General features: G+C 44.8%; 1 protein-coding gene across 1 annotated transcript in view; it reads right to left on the bottom strand.

Annotated features, from left to right (window-relative positions):
• LOC126204124 (odorant receptor Or1-like) overlaps window positions 1–25,646 on the bottom strand; it is a 37,436-nt gene extending 11,790 nt beyond the window's left edge. Inside the window, exons 1-2 of the mRNA XM_049938538.1 lie at window positions 25,529–25,646; window positions 20,945–21,713 (exon numbers count right to left, since the gene is read on the bottom strand). Coding sequence (XP_049794495.1) covers window positions 20,945–21,713; window positions 25,529–25,646 — 887 coding nt within the window. The remainder of the gene's footprint in view (window positions 1–20,944; window positions 21,714–25,528) is intronic.
• Between the last annotated feature and the right edge of the window lie 2,332 nt (window positions 25,647–27,978).

Raw genomic sequence — 27,978 nt, 5'->3', positions numbered from 1 at the left:
TCAGTCCCCTAGAACTTAGAACTAATTAAACCTAACTAACCTAAGGACATCACGCACATCCATGCCCGAGGCAGGATTCGAACCTGCGACCGTAGCGGCCGCGTGGTTCCAAACTAAAGCGCACCACTCAAATAATGGCACAATTAGGAAGTTATTGTTGAAATGTTTTGGTATAGTCACAGATTAATTGAAGCACGAGATATGAAAGAAAGCGTTTCTTGATCGTCACTTCATGAGCTTTGAAATGTGCTGGAACATTTAACTAAAATCTTAAATGATAGATCTGTTCTAAAAACAGTGATCGCAGGTTAAGAGACCATCATTAGCTCTGATTCTCCCACCATGGACAGAATGCCAGCATGATTGAATGTTCCTTTGTGCTCCGAAAGTATCGTTATTTAAAGGGCCTAGCGCACCCCTGTGACGAGTTGGCTCCGGGTGTATGAATACAGTACGGTCAGCGCTCCTTGCCTCGCTGTGGTAGTTCAGTGATTATTATGGGTCACTGAGCATCTCTGAGGCTATGGACACTGTGATGATCAATAGCTCAGTAGGCAGTACAGTTGAAGAGAAATGGACATCTCTAAAGAGGTCTGTCACAGAAGATCGAAAGAAGAAACCATGAATAACAGACGAAATACTTGAGCTGATCGAAGAAAGAAGAAAAAACGAAAATATGCAGGGAAATTCAGGAATACAGAAATAAAAGTCACATAAAAAGTAAATCTACAGACATTTCAGGAAAGATATGGCACAATGGTTGTATGAAAAGTGTGAAGACATCGAAAAAAAAAATGGTTGCCGGAAGGATGGAGACAGCACACAGGAGAGTCAAAACAGTCTTCGGTAGAATTAAAAGCAAGTGTGGCAACATCAGGATTTCAGTGGAATTTCCACCCTTAAATGCAGAGGAGAGGACTTCTCTTATGACTTCATAGAAGAAACAGAAGCCGACGGGGAAGAGTTAGGCGGTACAGTATTAGAAGCAGAAGACACAAGATTATATAAGGCAGAGGGGATAGTTAACATGCCATCGGAATTTCTAAAATCGTTGAGGTAAGTGGTAACAAAACGACTGTTCACATTTGTGTGTAGAACGTATGAGTCTGCCGACATAACAATTGACTTTCGGAAAAATATCATCCACACAATTCTTAAGACTGCAAAGTGGACAAGTGCAAAATTATCGTACAATAAGCTTAACAGATCATAGATCCAAGTTGAGGAAAAGAATAATACACAGAAAAATGGAAAAGAAAACTGAGGATGTGTTAGATGACGATCATTTTGGTGTTAGGAAAGGTAAAGTACCAGAGAGGCAGTTCTGACGTGCGGTTGATAATGGAACCAAGACTGAAGAAAAAGCAAGACACGTTCATTGGATTTGTCGACCTGGAAAAAGCGTTCGTCACTGTAAAATGACGCAAAATTTTCGAAATTTGAGAAACATAGGGGCAAGCTACAGGGAAAGGCGGGCCATATACAGTGTATTTAAGAACCAAGAGGGAAAATTAAGACTGGAAGACCAAGAACAAAGTAGTCGGATAATGGAAATGCCGTGTGGCTAGGGCCTCCCGTCGGGTAGACCGTTCACCTGGTGCAAGTGCTTCGAGTTGACGTCACTTCGGTGACTTGCGTGTCGATGGGGATGAAATGATGATGATAAGGACAGCACAACACCCAGTTACTGAGTGGAGAAAATCTCCGACACAGCCGGGAATCGAACCCGGGCTGTTAGATATGACATTCCGTCCCACTGACCACTCAGCTACGAGGGGTAGACAGTTGTCAGATTAAAAAGGGTGTGATAGAGGGATGCAGTCTTTCGGTCCTACTGTTCAATAGGTACATCGAAGAAGCAATGAGGGATTAAAGGAGAGGTTCAAGAGTAGGATTACAATTCAGGGTGAGAGTATTTCAATGATAAGGTTTATAGAGGGCATTTCTATCCTCAGGGAAAAGAAAGAAGAATTGCGGGATGCGTTTAACAGAGTGAACGGTCTAATGAATACAGGCTATGGATTGAGAGTAAATCGAAGAAAGATCATGGTAATGAGAAGTAGCTGAAATGGAAACAGCGAGAAACTTAACATTACAACCGGGGATCACGAAGTAGAGGAAGTTAAGGAATTCTGCTACCTAGGTGGGTAAATAACCTTTGACGGACGGAAAAAGGAGGACATAAAATTGAGACTAACACTGGCGAAGGAGGCATTCCTGGCCAAGTGAAGTCTGCTGGTATCCAAAATGGGTCTTAACGAGAGGATGAAATTTCTAGTAATGTACGATTCGAGTACAGCGTTATTACAGACATGGTCTGTGGAAAAACAAGAGCAGAAGAGAATTGAAGCCTTTGAGCTGAGGTACTACAGAAGAATGTCGAAAATCAGGTGGACTGATATGGTAAGGAGTGAGGAGGTTCTTCGAAGAATCGGGGAGGAATGGAACATCTGGAAAACACTGAAAAGAAGAAGGCAATATCTGTCTTTGTTTGGCTTTGCAGTGGCTTTCCGGTGCTGAAGTTACGGAATGCTACTTCTCACAACCGTGTTGTGTAACGCTGCGACATTTGCTCTCCGGCTGTACTCACGCTGGGGTCGTCTAGCAATGCTCGATTCATGTCCTGACGTGCGTTACGTCGGCTGTACTTCATGCTGACATTCTGGTTGGCACACCGGAACAGAGACAGCCTCCTCTCTCGTGAGCTCGCCTGGTAACACTTTAAAAGATTTAAACATGTACGATAAAGCTATTCTGCTGCGCAATATTCTTCCCTTGTTTCAAAAAAAATTGTCCTTAATTTTTCCTTTGATATCCTCTGCAAAGATCACATAGATCTACTTACATAATAGTACATCATGCCTATTGCACCAACCTTTTTGCTCGTGAGAGATGGCTCATATTAATTTTGTCTTTGTTTCACAGTACTGTACCATTGTTCTTACGTTTCAGTTAGCTAACCCTTCGCACAGTCACTGGCATTTTCCTTATTTTCGTGTTTCCGAGTTACCATAGTGCAATGGTTATCTTAGTCTATATTTGCTATATGATATTCCAGCGACTGTACTGTTCAGAATTGCGATACAACGTTCCTTCAGACATGCATGCTCGTGCGAAGGATAAGGCACTGCGCCGGCTACAGCTGTTATGAACTACTTAAAATGATTCGTGGTGGAAAATATGGACAATCATTATCTGTATAATGGATGACGATACCGAAAAGAAAATTTGTCCCGGATCGGGATTCAATCCGAATATCCCGCTTATCGCGAGCGGTCGCCTTACCATTAGTCTCTATGAACACGCTCCACGATCTGATCCAAACCTCCATATGCCATCAATCATGCTTCTACGACCTGTACTCATACATGCATTATGTGTAGTCCTGTACCGGGGGAGGCATTTTAATTAAAAGTAGTTTGTCTGGTGTCAGCGAATATATTCAATATCCCGAGAACGAGATTTTCACTCTGCAGCGGAGTGTGCGCTGATATGAATCTTCCTGGCAGATTAAAACTGTGTGCCGGACCGAGACTCGAACTCGGGACCTTTGCCTTTCGCAGGCAAGTGTTCTACCGTCTGAGCTACCCAAGCACGACTGACGCACCGTCCCGTCGAGGACGGGACTCCTAGATCACTTTTTTCTGTTATACCTCTTCCAAATTTCAACCGAGAAACAAACTTCAATCAGTCTTTATATACGCTAAGCCACACATGGATTGCAGTGGTTTTGGAATGCTGTCTTTAGATATCTTAAAACATACTGCTGTACACCTTCTGATTCTTGCAAAATATTATTCCTTGGCCACCTAAGAGTGACGGCATCTTTTTGCACTTTCCCCTACATTAATAAAACACATTACAGTTCAACTACTATTTCCAAAGCTTCGTATATACACTATGAAGCTACAAGATATGTGTAACACCGGAGCAGTGTTGAGAAAGCTCAGCAACTACTGTTATCGGGCTAATATACTCTGATCATCCGGAACATTATGACCCATCCAGGCGATAGCAGGGTCACCTGACGAAGAATGACTGCTAGTCAGACACACGCACAGTGCATGTACAGCTAGAGAGCGCGCTGTCTATGTGCAGAATGGGGAAGGAGAGGGATCTATCTCAGTTGGTCGAGGGCAAATTTTGATGGCCGGGAGGCTTGGCATCAGCGTTTAATAAACTACACGACTTGTCACGTGTTCAAGGAGTGCGGACGTGAGGTCTTAAACACATGACCAAACCAAGGAGAAACCACATTCTGACATCTTGGGGTTGGGTGGCCAAACCTTGTTACATATATCAGATGTCGTAGTCTGTGCAGACTGGTAAAACAGGCCCGGCGGCGAACTGTGGCAGAACAAATATCTGACTGAAAGCAAGATGGTTCAGATGGGTTTAAGCAATATGGAACTTAACATCTGAGGAAATCAGTCCCCTAGACTTAGAGATACTTACACCTAACTAACCTAAGGATATCACACACATCTAGGCCCGAGGCAGGATTCGAACCTGCGACCGTAGCAGCAACGCGGTTCCGGACCTCAGCGCTTAGAAACGATCAGTCACAGCGGCCAGATCAGACTTTAATGCTGGGCACAGTAGAAGTGTGTTTCACCAGATAGTGCACTGAACATTCCTGACGATGTGTCTCCTCAGTTGATGACCCACGCGTGTATCAATGTGAACACTATGTCATTGACAAGTACGACTGAAATTTGCACATGACCATCAGCACTAGAACTTGGCACAATGGGATGGATCGAATCCATGGCTGCTAGGGAAAAGCTCCTTGCCAAGCAAACTCAGGGCAGAGACAAGCTGACAGCGGCTCCATTAAGCTCTGGGGAACATTCACAAGGGCATCCGGGGCCAAGAGTCTGATGGAGTGGGTCAGGCAACACAGGGCCAGTTCCAGGTGATTGCTCCCCCTACCCCAACTAGCCAGATCTGAAACCATTGATGTGATTGAACATTGATGTGATTGAATGTGGCATCAAAAATCATTGCCCTCTCTCCGGAATTTACCAGATTTAAGTTACTTGTGTGTTCAGATGTTGTGCCAACTACCTCCAGCAACCTACCAACGCCTCATTGCTTCCATGCCATGATGCATCACCACTGTTATCCGTGTCAGAGTTGGACATGCTGGCTATTAGTTAGGTAATGTTCTGACTGATCAGTGTGTATATACATACTGAAGATCCAGGATGTATCCATGTAACAGTTGAAATAGATAATGATTGACGGACTGACTTTCTTCTATTGTGACCACATGTAGCCCAATTACTCTGTGTGTGTATGTTTCTGTATCTTGTGCAGCTACTCCCAGACCATACCCCTCGGACCTATCGCCGATGGATCCACCTCTGGACCTACCTCGGATGTAACATGGATGGATCCCTCTCCAAGTAGCTACCTCAGACTGAATGTGGAATGTACTCACCTCTGGATACTATCGCAGATGTAACACTTGTGGATCAACTTTCAGAAGCTTCCTTAGATCAAACACAGGGTCGATTCACCTCTGGAGGCTACCCCTGACTCTATCCCAAAAATAGAGTGGACAGTGGGGAGCCCAAGAGAGTAATCAACACATGCACATACAAACATAGCACATTTAGGCAATGCGTATTAACAATAGGATAAAGGCAGTGTCTCAGACATTATTATTTCAATCTCTTACAGGCATTTTGTAGCTTTAGAGTGTGTACAAAGTTTCGAAAGCATTAGTTGGACTGCTTTCTTTGTGATTAACATACGAGAAAGTAGAAATGTATGTCATCGTTGTTACGTGGCCATGGAGTGATAGTGTACAAGAATCAATAGGAATAAATCTGTATTTTTTAAATTACCTGAAGTCAGCGCTTCATCACCACTGCTGTCCATGTGTTGTTTAGCGCATGTAAGGGCTGCATTTGGCAATTAGCATTGTCTGTTAATAGGAGCTTTTTCCTGGGTAAACGAGTGTAACAAAAAGGAGAGGAACAAGTGATCTCGCAGAAAATTTGTAGATTCTTCCTGGCTTAGTGTGTCAGTTCAATCCCTGTTGGGTGCTAAAGAAATCTGGTACTGTAAGCAATTAGAGCACAAATGTTATGTGTACTGACATCAAGACTATGGAAAAATATTTGTAAAAATTATGTTAAAATAAGGAAACAAGGAACAAATATCTGTCCAAAATTATGGAATTATCCAAACTTGTAGTATAAGCACTAGATATATAGCAGACGAATGGCATTACACGTGCACTTAGGACAAACAAAAATCTTGTCAAATAACTTACGGGAATGCAGTCAGGTCACGTCATTAACTACTGTTATTTCGACAGGAGCACACACTGGCATTTTCAAGAAAATCTGCCATTTACAAAATATAATTGCCGACGGGTGTAATGGATGGTTCCACGAGCAAGGCAGGAACATGCACTGCTTGAGGTGACTGGCGGTAGGAGAATTAATACGATGCACAACTGTGACAAACGTTGGAACAACATTTTCATCACTACACATCAGCAAGGACGACAGCGCACATTGCAATCTTCCTCTGCTGCTGTGAAATTTATCTTACCTCCACAAGGAACGAAATGTGTCCTCCGTGTAGAAGTAATCACAGACTTGAGTTTCTCCCAGCGTATACAATGTTCAAATAACATACAAGCTTTTGGGTGATGGATCTCACATTCAGACACAGAAACGTCTAATGCTACCAAGACACTGCCACCATTCTTAATGCACTTCAAACTATTTGGAAAAGTGAGATTTTCAGAATCGTCAACAGCCAGTGGCATCCTACCACTAAGTGAATTGTGGGTCTATGTCGTTAGGTCACACATTCAACGAAAGAAGGTATAGATGTGGAACAAAAAAGCATTGTCCACAAGTGGGGTACTCAGTTGAAGATTTCTTTAGAACTATTGTCAAGAGTGTCATAGTGGACCATTATTCCGAAATCCAGGGAAGAGGATCCTGTAAGGCACTCAGCCATGTACTCGATGAGTGCTCCCTTGTGTATGATTTAGTAAATGTGGGTACAGCCTTTTCTCTCTTCCAAGGAATACTCCCACTAAACACACATTTTTTAATGTCCAAATTACTGCTGGTGATTTTTACGTTATATAGCGATATCTAGCTTGCAATTGGAAGTGCCCGATATATATTGATCATACGTGAATGTAGCACACAATTAATGTTTGGGAGCATTACATCACATTCCCTTACCAAAATTTGAGATGAAGAATCAGGATTTGGATGTATGTATCATAAAGCCAAAATATGATAAAGAACACCCTGTACTGAAGAAATAGAAACATTTAAAGCATAAATGGCCTGGAACTATGCGATAGCAAGCCAAAAGAAGTTGACGAGCATACTGTGCAAAATAAAAACAAAAGATCAACAGCGTAAAGTAGATGGACTTCTCTACTCCTCAAAAGTATCTGGTTAGTTCCACAACCTCCAGATATTCGTTGTTATTCTCTGTGGCTGATACACAACATTACTTCTGGATTAAAAATATGCCTCTCCCATTTTCATTCCAGTTGTCAAAATGTCGCAATGCAAGGCATTTTTGTCAGAAGCCTCAAGCGATTCTGTATGCACGAGTATTTAGAAAAGCATCTAACTGACTGCTCTAGTCAGGAACAGGTACACATGCAGAGTGCCTTCTGAGTCAAACAATTTCTTAAAGTTTGAGAATGCACACCAGCAGTAGGGATGTCCCTTTGCTGTATATGTGGGTTTCCCATGCTTCCTAGTGCTTGTAGCATTCTGTGAATATGACCCCCATTGTCTCTCATACAACCTTCACAGAACTGCATGTGCCATATGTGGCAGCATACAAAATTGTATGGTCATATGATACCACTCTGAAACACTTCGTTTCATCAATTGAGCATAACCCTATTGGATGATTGCTCACTAAGCTTGAAGAACTTGCATGACATGTTGATGCAGTTTATCACAACAACATTCCCATAATAAATTTGCTGGAGAATGACTTATTATGAGGAGTCAGTTGACTGTCACCTTTATTGGCAGCAGTTGTGTAGGAAATTGGAAACTCCGTGAAGAGACCACTGTCATCCAGCGGCGAGATCTCTAGATCAGCAGAAAAAGGGTGCGACTTGAAATACCAACTACCATAAGACATACCTGTTCTCTTCCATAATTTGAGAAAGTATGTTTCTTACGGCCTTGCTCAGCACTAGGGTGATTTAGGGCTGAAAATGAAAAAAATCAGGGTCACATGTGACACTTTGAAAACATATCTTTCACTTTTCGAGCGAACCACCCTGAGAATAAGCTCTGTTTCCTGGTTACGCTACGTTTTATCCACATGTTTCTTCAAAAACTTACTGAGACAATCGTCAGGAGAACGTGGATGTCACCACAGATACATATTCATATGATGCAAAGTTCAGCTTGTGACAAGTACCTAGATTTGATGATGAGACTCGATGGAACACTACTGCCAGGCAAAGACACATTCTCCAATAAACTTACAGGCAGGGTCACAATTGATAGTGGATACAGGCATGCAGTGAAAGTTTGGCACGATTTCAACATTCCTGATTTATGGGAGTATGCTAGAGTATACAAGAACCCAGACTTAAACCAGCTTGCAGATAATTTTGAGAAATTCTAGGGTGAGCGCTTATATACACTCCTGGAAATTGAAATAAGAACACCGTGAATTCATTGTCCCAGGAAGGGTAAACTTTATTGACACATTCCTGGGGTCAGATACATCACATGATCACACTGACAGAACCACAGGCACATAGACACAGGCAACAGAGCCTGCACAATGTCGGCACTAGTACAGTGTATATCCACCTTTCGCAGCAATGCAGGCTGCTATTCTCCCATGGAGACGATCGTAGAGATGCTGGATGTAGTCCTATGGAACGGCTTGCCATGCCATTTCCACCTGGCGCCTCAGTTGGACCAGCGTTCGTGCTGGACGTGCAGACCGCGTGAGACGACGCTTCATCCAGTCCCAAACATGCTCAATGGGGGACAGATCTGGAGATCTTGCTGGCCAGGGTAGTTGACTTACACCTTCTAGAGCACGTTGGGTGGCACAGGATACATGCGGACGTGCATTGTCCTGTTGGAACAGCAAGTTCCCTTGCCGGTCTAGGAATGGTAGAACGATGGGTTCGATGACGGTTTGGATGTACCGTGCACTATTCAGTGTCCCCTCGACGATCACCAGTGGTGTACGGCCAGTGTAGGAGATCGCTCCCCACACCATGATGCCGGGTGTTGGCCCTGTGTGCCTCGGTCGTATGCAGTCCTGATTGTGGCGCTCACCTGCACGGCGCCAAACACGCATACGACCATCATTGGCACCAAGGCAGAAGCGACTCCCATCGCTGAAGACGACACGTCTCCATTCGTCCCTCCATTCACGCCTGTCGCGACACCACTGGAGGCGGGCTGCACGATGTTGGGGCGTGAGCGGAAGACGGCCTAACGGTGTGCGGGACAGTAGCCCAGCTTCATGGAGACGGTTGCGAATGGTCCTCGCCGATACCCCAGGAGCAACAGTGTCCCTAATTTGCTGGGAAGTGGCGGTGCGGTCCCCTACGGCACTGCGTAGGATCCTACGGTCTTGGCGTGCATCCGTGCGTCGCTGCGGTCCGGTCCCAGGTCGACGGGCACGTGCACCTTCCGCCGACCACTGGCGACAACATCGATGTACTGTGGAGACCTCACGCCCCACGTGTTGAGCAATTCGGCGGTACGTCCACCCGGCCTCCCGCATGCCCACTATACGCCCTCGCTCAAAGTCCGTCAACTGCACATACGGTTCACGTCCACGCTGTCGCGGCATGCTACCAGTGTTAAAGACTGCGATGGAGCTCCGTATGCCACGGCAAACTGGCTGACACTGACGGCGGCGGTGCACAAATGCTGCGCAGCTAGCGCCATTCGACGGCCAACACCGCGGTTCCTGGTGTGTCCGCTGTGCCGTGCGCGTGATCATTGCTTGTACAGCCCTCTCGCAGTGTCCGGAGCAAGTATGGTGGGTCTGACACACCGGTGTCAATGTGTTCTTTTTTCCATTTCCAGGAGTGTACATACCGGACACAGCCTTCTATTACACCACATCAGGGCTTTCGTGGGACATAGCTGATAAAGGAACATGTGTCAGCATCTAACAGTCGGCTGAAGTTGACATGCTATTCTTTTTCGAACACAGGATTTTCAGTGGGGATTGCTATTGTATGCAGGGGTACGCAAAGGCAAGTTCGTGGGCCTTACATCGAAATTTTATACGTATCATAAACAAACAAAATTTCAACCAAAGGCGGGCTAAGGCTGTGTATCGTGTGACCTCAATGTCACTCACTGTCAATGATTAGAAGGCGTGTCTGCTCGCTGGTGACAGCAGTGCTACGTCTTGACCTCAGCATATGGACCGCCTGGTGGTGTTACGACACAAGGGGGTACACAGTGTATCACAGCCTGGCACTAAGCCACCCCTTCGACAGTAGACGTGCCTTTCTACGCTAATGGATCGTAGGAGGAACTTCTGTTGCTTGTTATACAGTGACCGCGACTGACTGCCTTGACTGCTAGTGGAGAAGATGAAGCTCGCTGCTGCGTGGACAAGCAATTACTCCTGTGAGGAGTTGCAGGAGGACATTAGAGTTTAACATCCCGTCGACATCTAGATCATTAGAGACGGAGCTCAAGCTCGGATTAGGGGAGGAATGGGAAGGAATCGGCCGTGCCCTTTCAATGGAACCATCCCGGCATTTGCTTGAAGCGATTTAGGGAAATCACGGAATACCTAAATCTGGATGACGTGAAGTGGGTTTGGACCGTCGTCCTCCCGAAAGCGACTCCAGTGTGCTTACGAATGCGCCACCTCGCTCGGTTTTCTCCTGTGCGATAGACTGTTGCCTTGGTGGATGACGGTAATGGACACAGGTTTCCATCGGCAGTTTATCTTTCTCTTGTGTACCGGAAAACGCTAGAGCCTTTACACAGTTCCAGGGAAAAATGAAGTGCAGAAGGAAACCTGTGTCCAAAACCACCATCTACTGAGGCAACAGAGCGTCTCATTCATAGGAAACAAGGCGTTTCTAAGCGGCAGCTAGCTGCATCTTCTCCACATGAACGAAATACCAACACCTATGGACGAACCAAAGATTGACTCTACTAAGGGTCTGTAGGACAGTGAATGATTGACGCTAAAGGAAGAGACAATGGGAAGTCATTGTATGTTAGATACATATTAAATCTGGCAAAGCATGACTGGCATCAACAATGCTCAAAAAATTATAAGCCCCTTCTTCAAGCCTACCGAACTGCAAACTTGAATCTAAGTGGTATTTTCATTTCACGTAAGTTAAATAGCCTGAACGATTTTTTATATGCAAACAATATCGACCATGCTTTGGTTCAAGAGTAAATGGGTATAATGCTATTTTTAACTCTGGGAATTGAAGTGACTAGGGTCAGCAATACTAACGAAAGAAGGAATTGTCGTTAATGACGTTGGAAAACTTCCTAGTAGTAGAGGAGTTGCTTGCAGATTCCGTAACACGAGTATTATCAATATCTACGCACCGCAAGGAAGCGGTACCCGACGCAACATATCAGTTTCTCAAACAGGAAATTGCTCATCTGTTTGGTGTGCGCCATGACAGTATCATAATTGCGGGAGACTTCAACCATGTTTTAAATCCCAAAGATCGAAACTCCAGTTTTAACGCGTCCATTGAGATAGCATACATAGTCAAAGAGTTTAGACTATATGATAAGTGGGTGATTAAAAACGTCGACGTGCCTGACTTTATTTTCATTACGAACACTTCAGTGAGCCACTTACAGAAGATCTACGTGCCTAGCATCTTGAAAAAAAGAGCGCTTCCAACCGAGGTGTGGCCCGTAAGCTTTTCCGACTATGCTACTTACATACCAACATTAACTATGGAACGCCAGAAAGCTGTTGAGCCGGCTGCGGCGGCCGAGCGGTTCTAGGCGCTTCAGTACGGAACCGCGCTGCTGCTAAGGTCGCAGGTTCGAATCCTGCCTCGGGCATGGATGTGTGTGATGTCCTTAGGTTAGTTAGGTTTAAATAGTTCTAAGTTCTAGGGGACTGATGACCACAGATGTTAAGTGCCATAGTGCTCAGAGCCAGGTCTTCTAGGCCTCACTGACACGGAAATTGTTACAAATATATAATGAACTGAGATTTTACTCGAAATCCAGGAAGATTTCATGAAAGGAACGGTTGTACTCATTCCACGACACCCACTTAGTGTCTCTTGGAAGCCTACGACTCATCATAGTGATTAGCAGTGATTACAAAGTAATGACCCGTATCATTGCACGAAGTCACTAGACTCTGAAAAGACTTTTGAGATGGTCAACCATCGATATCTCCTTGAGACAAAGAGCGCCTTGAGATTTTCTCTACAATACTTAAGAACGAGTCATCAAGAATTACGATCAACGGTCAGTTGTCGAGGAGTTTTGATTTGAATAGTTCAGTGGTGCATTGCTGCCCGATGTCGATGGCCTTGTGTTCCCTACATCGCTACTGAACCTTTGCTCGTCACTCTGCAGCAAAAGCTTCGAGGATTACACGGGCGAGTCTGCAAGGCATACGCCCAAGATGTAGGTTTGTGGTAACAAACGAAAACGACATACAGGTCGCAATACACATTATACGCACATACGAAATAGGGTCAGGTGCAAAACTGAAGTAGGCAAAATGAAGGATAATGAATGTAGGGTGATGACTTCTCGGGCAAAACACTCAGGAAACAAAAGTGGTTTCCCTCACGCATACATTAGTAATCGAGTATAGGTGTAACATAACACACACCAACTCGGCCAGGTACAAGAACATCATAAGGAGCATGCATGTTGCAGTCCAGGCACACAGCTTCAGAAACCTGCACGATGTTCAGAGAGCAGGACTTGCAAATACACACATAATATCATAAATGAACTATGTGGCCCAGTTGTTGCCAATACCAAAGGACATAGATACAACAATAATGTCAGCATTATGACGCTACATGAGCTGCGGCAATAATTTCAGAGTAAAATTCGGCAGCTTATCTCTTTCTGTAGAAAACAGAGGGTTATAGCTCACTGACGTCAGTGTTAAATCGTAATTGTATACTTGAGTAACATCTTCAAGCCCAATAGTTTAACGGCCCGTTTACTGAATGAGATCACTCCTGTTAATGTGAATACGACCTTACATGTGCAGCACATTCCAAACCGTTTTTCTCATTTCAAGTAATTTTTAATAGAATTTAGTTGTATCCAAATGACACTCGCTGCTAAAAGTATGGCAAAACTTTAAGGTTGAAATTAATAGAGGACAAGAACAGGAATGTGACAGAGCAGAAATACCCTCACTACGACAGGAAGAATATCTGGAAAAAACATTTGTACTGGAACTTAGCTTCGCATTTGAAAGCGTCTTGGTACAAGGCTGTGAACAGAAAAACACCTCCCAACTCCAAATTTCACTCCATCAACCTAACAGGGTCCTCTCTGTATGCTTCTTGTGGCTGAATGGATACCGAGGAACTCAGATTAATTTGCGTTAAAGTGTAGGACGTCTGGCAAACTATTAAGCGTAAGTTAGATTCGATATTTAAGATAGCACCGAAGTATCACACCAGCAGACTTTTTATACACAGGTGAAGTTGAAGTTGCACACCCGAAAACGAAAAGGAGTGCCAACAGTTGCTACAAGCTACAATCGATTCATTGGATCCTGACAGGAGATGCCAAATGTAAGGAAGAAATTTTGCTGTATCTTACCACGCAGTATCAAAAATTATCCGACACGAAAAAATGTAAGGATACACATGTAAATTTTTTTAAATACACAATACGTAAGGTAGAATCACCATTTTGTTGCATTGTGGAACAGTGTACCGTTATGGTTACATGTCATTTTGTTTTCCTCAATCATTTGGATAACAATAATGTTCAGAAGAACATGGATAAGTTAATCACCACGATTGAATGTAGCAGAGTTGAGCATTAATTAAAAAACTAGATGGCACAAGAAAGAAAAGCAATCCTCTTCATTTTATAGTGCGTAATTATTTCCCACAAATTTTTTAAATCAAGAGGATGACATTTACTTGTATTACATGAAGGATTAGAAGATGTACAGTAGAAAATGCTCCATCTAATTCTGGCGAATAAAACATTTCATGGCAAAGCAATCCCAAAGAATTTATTTTCATTTCAAGATTGTTGAGTCAGGAAGGAGGAAGGAGGTTCCCCAGCCCGACCCCCCCCCCCCACCCCCCCCAACCTCCCACAAGAAAAAAGAAAAGGAAAGGAAACGGGCTGTGGTAAAGTGCTTGCTTGATAACGGAGACATCACGGAACGAATCTTAGGTAGGAAACGAATTTCTTATCTGTCTTTTATGTAGCAACCACCTCTCAATAATATAGAGATTCATCACAAACAAAACGTGTTTTGGATTCCATTTAGTCTGTTGGATAAATGGCTATGGACAGGCAATTCGTCGATTTGACGTCGAACCAGAACACTTACGACAGGACAACAAGCCACGTGAAAGTATTTATACGAAAATCCTCCATCTATATTTGTTATAAATCTAAGTTCCACGCAGCCCTTTTCTACCTATACTTGGAGGCTAATTGCAGGACCTAGTAGAGTTTTCGATACGGTTTCACGAATAGATACATTGATTAACGAGGGAGGTTGGTGTATGTATAAATATTTGATGCATATCTACTGAGCTACGGTGAATAACAGTCCCTGAGTACCTTTTCCTGTCTGCATATGAAGGCTTCTCTCAGATACTACTGTACAGATTTTGATACATGCGATGCAGTGGCGCAGTCTTCCCTGTCGACAAATGATCGACCGCCGTGCCTTTGATGAAAGAATCACACACTTAATGGTTTGCCGTCTGGCAGAGTGCTCACGCTTTCCGGCACAGCAGCCAGCAGGCAAGCGGTCCGTGCTGCTTAAATCGTTTAAGTTATATGAAAGCCATGATATTGAGATACCTCAATTTGTTCACTGACAGATTTTTATAGCTCTACGTAGAGCCCCTTAAACGAAATTGCCGCTACGGCAGACTAATACACTGCCGAAAAAAATTAGTACTCCGAGAAATACGACGTCGATTTTAATCCGATGACCGCATATGCCTGGGACGCAGTGGATGTAGTGATAATGATTTCAACGTCGCCCGCCAATAGATAGTGTAGTGGCATAGCTATCAGAGCGCCATGTGTGTCTACCCTTTAACAGGGAATGCTCACTGACAGAACGACTAGTTTGGTGCAAACGTGTGAATCAAGCAGGCAGCCAAGTCAGCAAATTTGAAAGACATCGAACTGTGGAGTCTGACCTTCCGAGTCTCTAGACGGTTCTTTGGGAGAACTGCCACTGAAGTTGGACGTGCTGCGTGAGTTGTGCAACAGTGCTGGTATCAGAGGTCAGGTGAACTTTCTCACGTCCGTAGAAGAGGTTGTGAACGCCCACCCACCACAGACGCCCGCCAGGATCGTCGTATCGTATGGGCATCATTGCCAGATCGTACAGCTACCACAGCCTGTGAGGCCAGACGCGTGAACAGAAGCAGTTGTAAACCGGTTATTAGCAGTGGGACTACGGGCAGCCACCCCTCTGTGGCCGAGCAGTTGTAGGCGCTTCAGTCTGGAACCGCGCGACCGCTACGGTCGCAGGTTCGAATCCTGCCGCGGGCATGGATGTGTGTGATGTCCTTAGGTTAGTTAGGTTTAACTAGTTCTAAGTTCTAGGGGAGTGATGACCTCAGATGTTAAACCCCGTGGTGCTCAGGGCCATTTTTGAACCCACCCCTCTAGCCCATCTTCCACTCACGCCACGGCACCGACATGCACGGCTCGGCTGGCGCCGTCCGAGAGTCACTTGGAATGGTGCGCAGTGGCCTTCAGCGATGAAAACGGATTCTGGCTGTACGCAAGGGATGGTCGTTTGCGCTTACGACGTAGATCACGTGGACGCTGGCTCGTAGAGTGCTTCATCTACATCTTCATGGTTACTCTGCATGTCACACTGAAGTACCTGACAGAGGGTTCATCGAACCATCTTCACAATTCTCTATTATTCCAATCTCGTATAGCGCGCGGAAAGAATGAACACCTATATCATTCCGTACGAGCTCTGATTTCCCTTATTACATCATGGTGATCGTTCCTCCCTATATAGGTCGGCGTCAGCAAAATATCTTCGCATTCGGAGGAGAAAGTTGGTGATTGTAATTTTGTGAGAAGATTCCGTCGCAACGAAAAACGCTTCTTTTAATGATTTCCAGCCCAAATCCTGTATCATTTATGTGACACTCTGTCCCATGTTTCGCCATAATACAAAACCTGCTACCTTTCTTTGAACATTTCCGACGTACTCCGTCAGTCCTATCTAGTAACAATCCCACACCGCGCAGCGGTATTCTAAAAGAGGACGGACAAGTGTAGTGTAGGCAGTCTCCTTGGTAGGTCTGTTACATTTTCTAAGTGTCCTGCCAATAAAACGCAGTCTTTGGTTAGCCTTCCCTACAACATTTTCTATGTGTTCCGTCCAATTTAAGTTGTTCGTAATTGTAATAGCTAGATATTTAGTGGAATTTACGGCTCTTAGATTAGACTGATTTATCGTGTAACCTAAGTTTAACGAGTTCCATTTAGCACTCATGCGGATGACCTCACACGTTTCGTTATTTAGGGTCAACTGCCACTTTTCGCACCATTCAGATATCTTTTCTGAAAGGTTTTTCAGTCTGTTTTGATCTTCTGATGACTTTATTAGTCGATAAACGACAGCGTCATCTGCAAACAACCGAAGACGGCTGCTCCGATTGTCTCCAAAATCGTTTATATACACTCCTGGAAATTGAAATAAGAACACCGTGAAATCATTGTCCCAGGAAGGGGAAACTTTATTGACACATTCCTGGGGTCAGATACATCACATGATCACACTGACAGAACCACAGCCACATAGACACAGGCAACAGAGCATGCACAATGTCGGCACTAGTACAGTGTACATCCACCTTTCGCAGCAATGCAGGCTGCTATTCTCCCATGGAGACGATCGTAGAGATGCTGGATGTAGTCCTGTGGAACGGCTTGCCATGCCATTTCCACCTGGCGCCTCAGTTGGACCAGCGTTCGGGCTGGACGTGCAGACCGCGTGAGACGACGCTTCATCCAGTCCCAAACATGCTCAATGGGGGACAGATCCGGAGATCTTGCTGGCCAGGGTAGTTGACTTACACCTTCTAGAGCACGTTGGGTGGCACGGGATACATGCGGACGTGCATTGTCCTGTTGGAACAGCAAGTTCCCTTGCCGGTCTAGGAATGGTAGAACGATGGGTTCGATGACGGTTTGGATGTACCGTGCAATATTCAGTGTCCCCTCGACGATCACCAGTGGTGTACGACCAGTGTAGGAGATCGCTCCCCACACCATGATGCCGGGTGTTGGCCCTGTGTGCCTCGGTCGTATGCAGTCCTGATTGTGGCGCTCACCTGCACGGCGCCAAACACGCATACGACCATCATTGGCACCAAGGCAGAAGCGACTCTCGTCGCTGAAGACGACACGTCTCCATTCGTCCCTCCATTCACGCCTGTCGCGACACCACTGGAGGCGGGCTGCACGATGTTGGGGCGTGAGCGGAAGACGGCCTAACGGTGTGCGGGACCGTAGCCCAGCTTCATGGAGACGGTTGCGAATGGTCCTCGCCGATACCCCAGGAGCAACAGTGTCCCTAATTTGCTGGGAAGTGGCGGTGCGGTCCCCTACGGCACTGCGTAGGATCCTACGGTCTTGGCGTGCATCCGTGCGTCGCTGCGGTCCGGTCCCAGGTCGACGGGCACGTGCACCTTCCGCCGACCACTGGCGACAACATCGATGTACTGTGGAGACCTCACGCCCCACGTGTTGAGCAATTCGGCGGTACGTCCACCCGGCCTCCCGCATGCCCACTATACGCCCTCGCTCAAAGTCCGTCAACTGCACATACGGTTCACGTCCACGCTGTCGCGGCATGCTATCAGTGTTAAAGACTGCGATGGAGCTCCGTATGCCACGGCAAACTGGCTGACACTGACGGCGGCGGTGCAGAAATGCTGTGCAGCTAGCGCCATTCGACGGCCAACACCGCGGTTCCTGGTGTGTCCGCTGTGCCGTGCGTGTGAAGATTGCTTGTACAGCCCTCTCGCAGTGTCCGGAGCAAGTATGGTGGGTCTGACACACCGGTGTCAATGTGTTCTTTTTTCCATTTCCAGGAGTGTAGATAAGGAACAGCAAAGGGCCTATAAGACTACCTTGGAGAACGCCAGAAATCACTTCAGTTGTACTCGATGACTACGAAGTGTGACCTCTCTGACGGAAATTACAAATCCAATCACATAACTGAGACGATATTCCATAAGCGCGCAATTTCACTACGAGCCGCTTGTGTGGTACAGTGTCAAAAGTCTTCCGGAAATCTAGAAATTCGGAAACGATCTGAAATCCCTTGTCAATAACTCTCAACACTTCATGTGAATAAAGAGCTAGATGTGTTTCACACGAACGATGTTTTCTAAACCCAATGTGACTGTGTGACAATAGACAGTTTTCTTCGAGGTATTTCATAATGTTCTAAAATCCTGCTACATATCGACGTTAACGATATGGGCCTGTAATTTAGTGGATTAATCCTACTACCTTCGTCCTACTACATTCGTCCAAGACACACTGGCCCCACCTCCTGGCGTCATGTCCTGGGGTGCGATAAGCCAGAACTCCCGTTCAATTTTGTCGTTTCCGGAGGGGACGCTAAACAACGTTCGGTACATGCAGAATGTTACTGAACGTTTTCTTTTGCCATTCATACAAAAGGAGGGGATGTGTCGTTCCAACAAGATAATGATCGCTCACACATCGCCTATGAATACGTGTCCTGCAAGTCATGCAGCACCTTCCCTGGCCACCATGATCTCCGGGCTTGTCTCTAATCGAGAACGTGTTGGATATGCTAGAATGACAAGTGACTCGTGTGACTTGTCAACAAACAACTATTAGAGAATTACGTGAACAAGTCCAGCGGGCGTGAACGTCCCCTGGGACAGTACTTGCCGTCTCTACGATCGACTGGATACCAAAGTCAGATCGTGCATTACCGTCCGTGCAGGCTACACCACGTGCTAATATGGGTGTTCCAACATGGGTCAGTACTTCATAACTCAGAACCGCTTGTGCTATTGATCCATAAATGTAATCATTTTGTCTACTCCATATGCACCGTTGCAGTAATAAATTTTGAGTGAATTCGAAACCTATGAAAGGATGTGCAATTATATTTCTTCCGGCGGAATAGTTCTACGCGTAAGAACAGGTGGGAAGCGGTGGTGCATATTATAAAGTCCCCTGTCGCGTTTTGCTGTCTATATGTGAAGACTAATCGCGAGAGCTGTTGTAGGGATTTTGACACTGTTTTCACTATGAGATAGACTGATGATCTGTATCTATAATTTATTAATGCTACGGTAGACATGTCATCCGGTCACACTTACTCAGTGGCACACGAGAAAAGCTGCAGCAGATCACTAACGCTTATATAAATGCACACAAAAGAGTGCAATAATGTACGCATGAAGCCGTAAAACTCTAAAAAAATGGTTTCGTTTTAGACGAATATAGTTTTGGCTATCAATTAATATATAAGCGTCCGTCCCTGGTAGCTGAATGGCCAGCGTGACGGATTGTCAATTCTCTGGACCCGGGTTCTGTTACCAGCTGGGTCGGGGAATTTTCTCCGCCCAGGGACTGGGTGTTGTGCTGTCGTCATCATCATCCTATCACTCTCATCGACTGCAGGTCGCCGAAGTGGCGTAAATTTGAAAGACCGGCACCCGGCGAACGGTCTGTCCGACGGGGGGCCCCAGCCAAGCGATTAAATAATTAAATGAAATATACAAGCTACTTTGTACATGTGCTTGTATACGGTCAATGTACATAGAACGTAAAGGTGAAGCTACAGTGTTCTATACCAAACTGTGTGACTTGTAGGACTGGATAGTAAAAAGCATTTAATATGAAGTGTCCGCGAATAATCTGTAGAAGAATCCGTTACAATTCTGAGAGTTACAGATGTTAAAACACGTGTAATATCATTTCAGCAATAATCAGTGTGATTCACCTAGTCAGTTTTCTTACTGACGTGGCGAAAACTTACTAATTTTCATTCAGTAATCTACCTACTGAGCGCCAGAGACAATTTAACTGTGTGGGTTGTGGAGGTAGAGTACACGTGTCGGACATTTCCAGACGAATAAATTTAAATGTATTACAGCTTATCTGCATGTTGCTAGTGTACATCATGTCTATAACTTAGTAAAATTTGGCTATGGAATAATATGTAACAAGATTTAAGCCTTCGGAACGTGATAAATATTGTCATGGAACAGAATTTAGATATGAGCTATTTCAACTCAAGATGATACTACAATTCGTTATTGACCAATATCGATTTGCTTTCGAGCACAGTACAACGTAAACGAGTATTATTGTTACGATATTCTTTGAGATGTAGTGCGTCTATAGAACTACTGAATGTGTATAGCACGAAATCCAATAGGTGTTCACTTAGTTCCACAGACGCACGACTTCTCCAAGAAGCTATTAATAGTAACGATATTAATAATAACACAGAATTAATTAAGGAACGACAGAGATAGAATAAGTTGGTATCAATGTGCAACAACGAGAACAATAGTGACGGAGCCAGAACATGATGTTTGAAGATGGCAAACTATTTGTTGCAACATTTAATTATCAATATAATAGTTAAAGAAAAATTTCAACTTGTTTCGTAAGCGGAGAAAAAATACCTATTAATATGTGTTTGCAATCAGATATCGTGCAGTGTGGCTTACCTGAGGATATCTTGGTGAGTTTTGATACAAACGCGCAACTCGTCGTACATGTTTTGATCAAATTTGCTGTCAACTTCCTTCTTCTCCAAAACGGCTGTCTCCTTGTACACTCTGTCCGCGTCGTTTCTGACGTCCAAGAGACGGTGTACGAGGATCTCCAGCTGGGCAGCCACAATAATCATGACGGATGCGAACAGGCAGTCCACACCCAAGCTTATCTGACTCACCCAGACAGCCGACAGGCATTGTACGATATAGGAGATCCCATAAAAGTTGTTGTTGTGGTCCCACTGGTGCTGAACAAATGGCAGACGGCTCTCCTCTGGGTAGGCTACGAGCGGCACCGACATCCACAAGAGAGTCTGCGACAGCATGAGCAGTAGCAGCCCCTTCGTGAGGCGCGCAGCTTTCCGACGGGATGATGCTGAAATGGCTGCCAAGTTAGGGTCCTCTGAGCAGGACCCACGTTGGAGGGACAGCAGCTCGTCTAGCTGGTTAGCCAGGGAGTGGTACTGCCGTCTGTTGTAGGCAAAGACAGCCATTTTCACGACTCCACTGCCACCGGTGAAAGTAATGAGCAGAACAAGCGTGGTTAGCTCAAAGTTCCCCCAGATGAAGTAAACAGCTACAGCACGATCCACTACAATGAAAGCGCCCATCCCGAATGCGATCATTGACTGTAATGTGAACACGCTGGTTTCACCCAGTTCCCAAATTCCCAACAGCCACAAGTGGCGGATGTTGAGCATTAGAACAGATTTGCCACTGGCTGTCCAGGACAAATTATCGTTCATTTTAGCGATATTTGAATCTTTTATCAGAGCAATATAACAGCGAGTACCTAATATATTTTGGTGATTACTGTACTTTCTGTCTGAATACTCTACTCTGACAAAACAACTGTCCTTGTCAGCTAACCATGGTGAGATACAGAGCTGAAGAAAGTCGACCCACCGCCTCTGTAGTTTACTGACTCTCCTCTGTCACTGGCGCTGAGGCTGTCATTTATATATAAATACGTCTATGTCATTGCAAAATCTTACAAATTGCAGTGGCGGAAGTAAGTTCTGAATTATGAAGACCCACTGCAGCATTTTGTGGATGATTTATTTAGGTCCTTTTGCAAGTGGTCCCATCTGAGTTATATAATAGGAAACAAACGTAATTCGTCGATGGCGATAAATTATGGAAACTTCTCATTTTTCTTTTCCACCAGACTGATCGAAAGTGACAATTAAGTTTAAAATTTTAGTCTCACACTTGAAACATTTATTTGTTGTGTGTCAACGCAAGACCGTTATCAATATAAATAAAATACCGACAATAGTAGGCTCCCTACATAAAAGTAACGTATTCTATGAATTATTAAAATATTCATGTCGCACGTCAGCTAACATATCACAGGATACTTACCTCGTAGCGACGGCAGACAATACGAACACGATGTAGGAGGAATATGTGATGTAGCATGAGAATCGCGTCCGTGATATACGAGGGTGATTCAAATGAAAACCTGAGAAGTGCTAGAATATGTTTATTGAAACGATGAACAGAAAACTCAAGTGTCATTTTCGGCATAGTCTCCCTTACGTTGCATCCACGTATTCCACCGCTTTGGAAGTGTATAGACACAGCGATGAAAGAATTCTTCTGGCCATATAAGCAACCAGTCGTGCACGGCGATTTTCACCTCTTTGTCACTTCTGAAACGCCTGCCTCCCATTGATTCCTTTAATATACCGAACAGATGAAAGCCACTAGAATCGAGATGTGGTGAAAAGAAGGATGTGTTAGACAATCAAATTTAATTTTGGAAATTTGTGGTTAGGCCTTACGGGACGAAACTGCTGAGGTCATCGTTCCATAACCTTACGCACTTCTTAATCTAAGTTAAACTAACTTACGCTAAATACAACACACACACACACCCATGCCCGAGGGAGGATTCGAACTTCCGACGACGGGGGCCGCGCAAAACACGGCAAGGCGCCCTAGACCGCGCGGCTACCTATCGCTGCTCAAATTTAATTTCCTTACTGGCTGTATGCAGTCCGTTGTTGTCATGCTGTAGCAACACTCCTGAAGTCAGAGGTCAGCATCGTTTACCCCTGACTGCACGGCGAAGTTGATCTATCAGGATGCCTGAATAAGAATTGCTGGTTACTGTAGCTCACCTATCCATGTAGTACTCCAGAATCCCTCCATTTTCATCTCCGATGAGAATGAGCGTATCTTTCCCAGCAGACAGTTGAGTCCGTAAGTTTTTTGGTTTCCTTGATGACCTATAGCACCATAACCTGTTTGACCTTTTCGTTTCTGTTGATAGTCACAAGTCCCATCAACTGTAACCACTTAACATAGAAATGCGTGAATTTGGAAGTGGAAACGACGGAAAAATTCTTCACAGGCACTGACGCGAGAGCCTTTGAATTCGACAGTCAAATCACGTGGCACCTATCTTGCAGACACCTGACTGAAGTGCAGTACATTGTGAACTATATTCTGCGATGAACCAATACTAATTTTCAAACCTCTGCCTATTCCATTCAGCGTTATTCGTCTGTTCTCCCTTAAAAGCTGCTCCACTAACGCAGTGTTCTTGTCCCTCACTATGGTCTTGGGGCACACTCCACAGAACTTGAGCCGCTTTTAAACTTCCTGTTCCACTCGTACCTTTTCTAGAATGAAAAACAAGAATCACCGTACTGCGCTGTCATTCTCCAATGAATTTCGATTGACTCGACGTCCTCACCAGACCGCTGCTTAATAGCGGTGCATGTTCACAGTGGGATATCCATCTTGTAGTGGACGCTTCTGCCAGCTGTCTATCACTTTCTGAACGTCAGAAAACGTTACTGCCACCTATCAACCGCATCACACAACGTTTTGAAATTTTCTGGGACTTTTAAGTTTTCCATTTGAATCACTCTCGTTGTTTGTGATTCTGTCTTACAAAGGCTGAGTTCATCACAAAAATACAGCTTCGCTTCTCTAGAGGTTTGACACCAACTGTACGCACTGCACCGTACTCCTTTGGTTGTTACCAAGGGATTGGTCAGTAGAACTGTGCGTATTACCAAACACTGGAACCAAATATTATGCAGTGAAGCAGTTGTATACAGTACTTCAGCTCTTAAAGTACATAGAAATAGTAGTTGATCCAGTAGTCAAAACATACGATGGTATTACGCTTGGTAAAGAGCACAACTCCGCTTCCTTCTACCGTAAGAGCGAGTTACTAGTATCTTCACAAGATTGACATTTTTTCGAAAAACAGCGGCATATTGTTGCAATTTTTACTGTAGAGTACTTTCTCAGTGATAACTGCATCAGCTTCAAAGAGCGTTAGATTTGTAAGTAGCCTATCCTTAAAGTCATTTACCTATAACTTGAAATGCAAAAGCATTACTACACTCCCATGCTGTACAGCAGATACAGTTTCAGTTTCTAGAGATGATTCTGTTTCCTGATAAAGTTGCTGCGTCCTGTCTGAGAAAAGTCTTTGGTTTCCTAAACTAAATTGATAATTACAATGTCCACGTTTCTACAGCGTCTGTATCTTCGCAATAACATTTTATTCTGAACATCCATGCCTCGGTGGGCAAAACTGACTTTATGGTAATTGCCCTCCTTTGCAGGAATCACAACTTGTGCGAGCATAAGGATTTGTGACTACGGGAGGCATCGAAGTTTGATCCGTCCTGGAGGCACACTCGGATTGCCGAAGGGTTTATGGCGACCGCTTTCGATAAGCTGGAAGCAAGGTTCGACGCTTTGTCCGGCACAAATTTTCATATGCCATAAACAGCTCTTGTCAATGCATAGCACCAGAATGAGAGTCTATTGCGTAATGTTTACGACAGCTGTAATCGTCAGTAGCAGTGTCTATTTCTACAGACACGCATGCATGTTACAAGAACACTGTATTTTGGTCATACGGACACTGTATAAACACAGACATTGTAAACATCAATCATGTATCCATGCTGCGACAAACAAAAATGACAATGGCTCCACAATTTTATCCTGGTATATGATGAAAGATGGGAGGAGGAGGAGGAGGAGGAGGAGGAAGAGGAAGAGAGAACTTTCCCTGTGGAACAGCTTCCAGCAGAGAAAACGAAGAAGAAACTGTCACGTAAGTATTGAAAAAAATCTGTGTAGTAGTAGTAGTAGTAGTTTTGTAACTTTTTTTTTAAAAAACCATGTTTTATGTTCTTACAGCAACTTTTCTAGAGGCCACAGACAGACCACCGGAGACTGTTCATCAACTACAACAGTCTCCAGCACCCAATGAAACAGCTGAGAAGCCCTGTAAGTGGAAAAAGAAAATTTAAATATATAGTTTTTTCTTCTCTAACAAATCTGTATAGTCTTCATGGAAGGCTAGGTGGATGGTAGATGGCTGTAGAAGAAGAGCTGCAAAGTCAGCAAGACCCTTTTTTGATGAAAGGCTCTCGCCTTTGATGTAGAGTGGGGAAGGTGATCACTCCTTCACTCACTCACTCTGCAGACGATATACTTAGTTTTGTTACTGTACAGTGGTCTCGTCACCACAGCCACAACATTCTCTGATGCAGTTACCTATGGCAATTAAGCCTGCCTTGACGAAGCGTGGCCCAGTGAGATGCACCTCAGCGGCAAGAGCGCCGCTACTTGTGGTGGAAGAAGCTGCGTCCGCCGCAGCCGTCGGTGGCCCCATACCGGCCTGGCCTCTGTGGATTGAGCCACAAGTTACCACCTCTCCAGCTAGCGGGTGTGGCCTGCAGCAGCTATTGCCGCAGCCAGGCTCCTCCCATTGGCCTGACCTGGTAGCGCCGCCTCATCCTCCTACTCATCGTAATTACAATCGTAGACCTTGCAAGGTACATGTGCGTCTACGTGTACCTCATTGCACCTCACCGACTCCGTCATCAACAGGATGCACAGGATGCATCGCATCATCGCCTAGTAGTAGTAGCAGCAGTAACAGTAGTAAAAGAAATGATCCTGTGGCTAGCGGCAGTTCCCTCTCGTAACCCTTTAGCAAAGAACATCGGGTCAGTGACACCATACTGCAGTTACAACACTAGGTGATTGCGGACGCCTTTGAGGAGCGAATATCGTTCACTAGGACCCAGAATCTGGCAGGGTGGTACCCTGACCGTGATGGGTTTCTATGAGCGTGCCTTCCTGTAGTGGAAAAGGAGGTTCTCGGGGTTATTAATGATCCGTGGTATCTCACCGTAAACTCTGGTGCAGTGCTGTGTATTGAAAAGTAACCTCCTCCCCAAAGTGCCTCTGATGTTGAAGAGACAAGCCGTAATCCTCCTTGGGGGAAAATGGCGTGATAACTCTGAGCACATCAACCACTGAGTGGTTTTGTGAATCCACCTCGAGAGCTGTATTGGCCTGGGATGGAAGTTTGGTGGTCAACTAAAACACTCAGCTGAGTACTGCATCTGGACATCAATACATGTCTATGTTCCAGCAAATAGAGGGCCCAGCTATACAGAACTGCCTGAAGTTTAGCTCATAAGAAGGCATGCATTGTCCAAAATAAAACCAGTCAGGCTTGGTTTGCATGGTCACTTCTGTCTTGTGAAAGAAACTACACAAAACATACACAGCAGACATATCTATTGTTATTCGTAAGTGTTGTAACATTGGTGGTATCGAGTTCACCGTCAAGATCCATATCCAGAACGTACACAATTTTGAGGGGCAGAAAACTGGAATATTTGTTCATGTTTATGGTCTGAAGAAACGCAAGTCAGATGAGCAGAACAAGCATATGGTCGTCGGCGCCCTCCGTTTCTCAAAATTTACCGATGAGCGTAAGATGCATGTAAACACGCTCTTATTAACAAAGGAGCTAAGCAATTGTTTGGACCAAGGACACGTTCCACCTTCTAGCCCCCCCCCCCCCAGATGAGTAAACATAAAGATTAAAAGCATATTGGCAGTGCCTTTTCGAAAAGCGAGTATTTAGCAAAGCATCTAGAAGAGTGCGCTTCCAAGTACCTGGTACGTGTTGTATGCCTGCTGAGGAAAACAAATTTATGAAGTTTAAAAAAGAGTACAATCAGGAATGATCCCCGTTTGTGGTGTATGCGGACTTCGAGTGCCTCCTCGCTCCTCGCTGCTGTCATGGGGAACCTATGGCCTCACATACCACTTTCACAGAAAACCACATACCATATGCGGCGCCTGACGAAATTGTATCGTCCTATGATTCAAGTCTTAAGCGCTACAAATCTTATGTCGGGAATAATCCTACGATTTGGCTTCTCACTAAGCTCACAAATTTTCATGGGGGGTTGATAAACTTTACAGTGACAACGTTCCCCTGACTAAATCGGAGAATGAAGATTTGTACAATAATGCGGCTTACTGTCATATTTGTGTACTGCCATTAGACAGAAAAGCGGAAACTCCTCGTAGGCACCACTGTCATATTTACGGGGAAGTTCCGTTTCCCATCTCACAATACATGCAATTTGAAGTACCAGTTTCCAAGGCACATACTCGTTATATTCCCTAATTTAAGCAGGTATGACGCTCACTGTCTTCTCGAACACTTGGATGATTCCCGCGTGGAGAAATTTCACATTAGTATCTTACCTGAGAGCGTTCAGAAATATATTTCATTCTCCAAATGAATAACCCCAAGAATTACGCTCCGCTTCCTTGATTCTCTATGTTTTGTGCAAGCTTTTATGCAGCCACCACACCAGAAACTCGTTGAAACTCTACCTCGGGAGGCTAAGCATATCACTCGAGCTGCATATCCCCATGAGGAAAAGTTTCGACTTATGACTAGGAAGGGGGTTTTCCCATACGAGTATCTGGATAGTATGGCAAAACTCAAACCAGGCTACTAGACATAAATGCAGTCTCAGAAACCTTATAGGTGATGCAACCTGTGAATGTCTGGTGGAAATTCGACATCTCCAATTCAGGAGAGTACACACGGCTTCACATGGACACAGACATGTGCTTACTTGCGGATGTTTTTGAGAAATTTCGGAGTCTGTTCATGACCACATATTCTC

Source organism: Schistocerca nitens, chromosome 9, assembly GCF_023898315.1.
Source record: "Schistocerca nitens isolate TAMUIC-IGC-003100 chromosome 9, iqSchNite1.1, whole genome shotgun sequence".
Taxonomy (NCBI): Eukaryota; Metazoa; Arthropoda; class Insecta; order Orthoptera; family Acrididae; genus Schistocerca; species Schistocerca nitens.
Note: the sequence above shows the minus strand (reverse complement) of the source record. Positions and strands in the feature narration are given on the sequence as shown.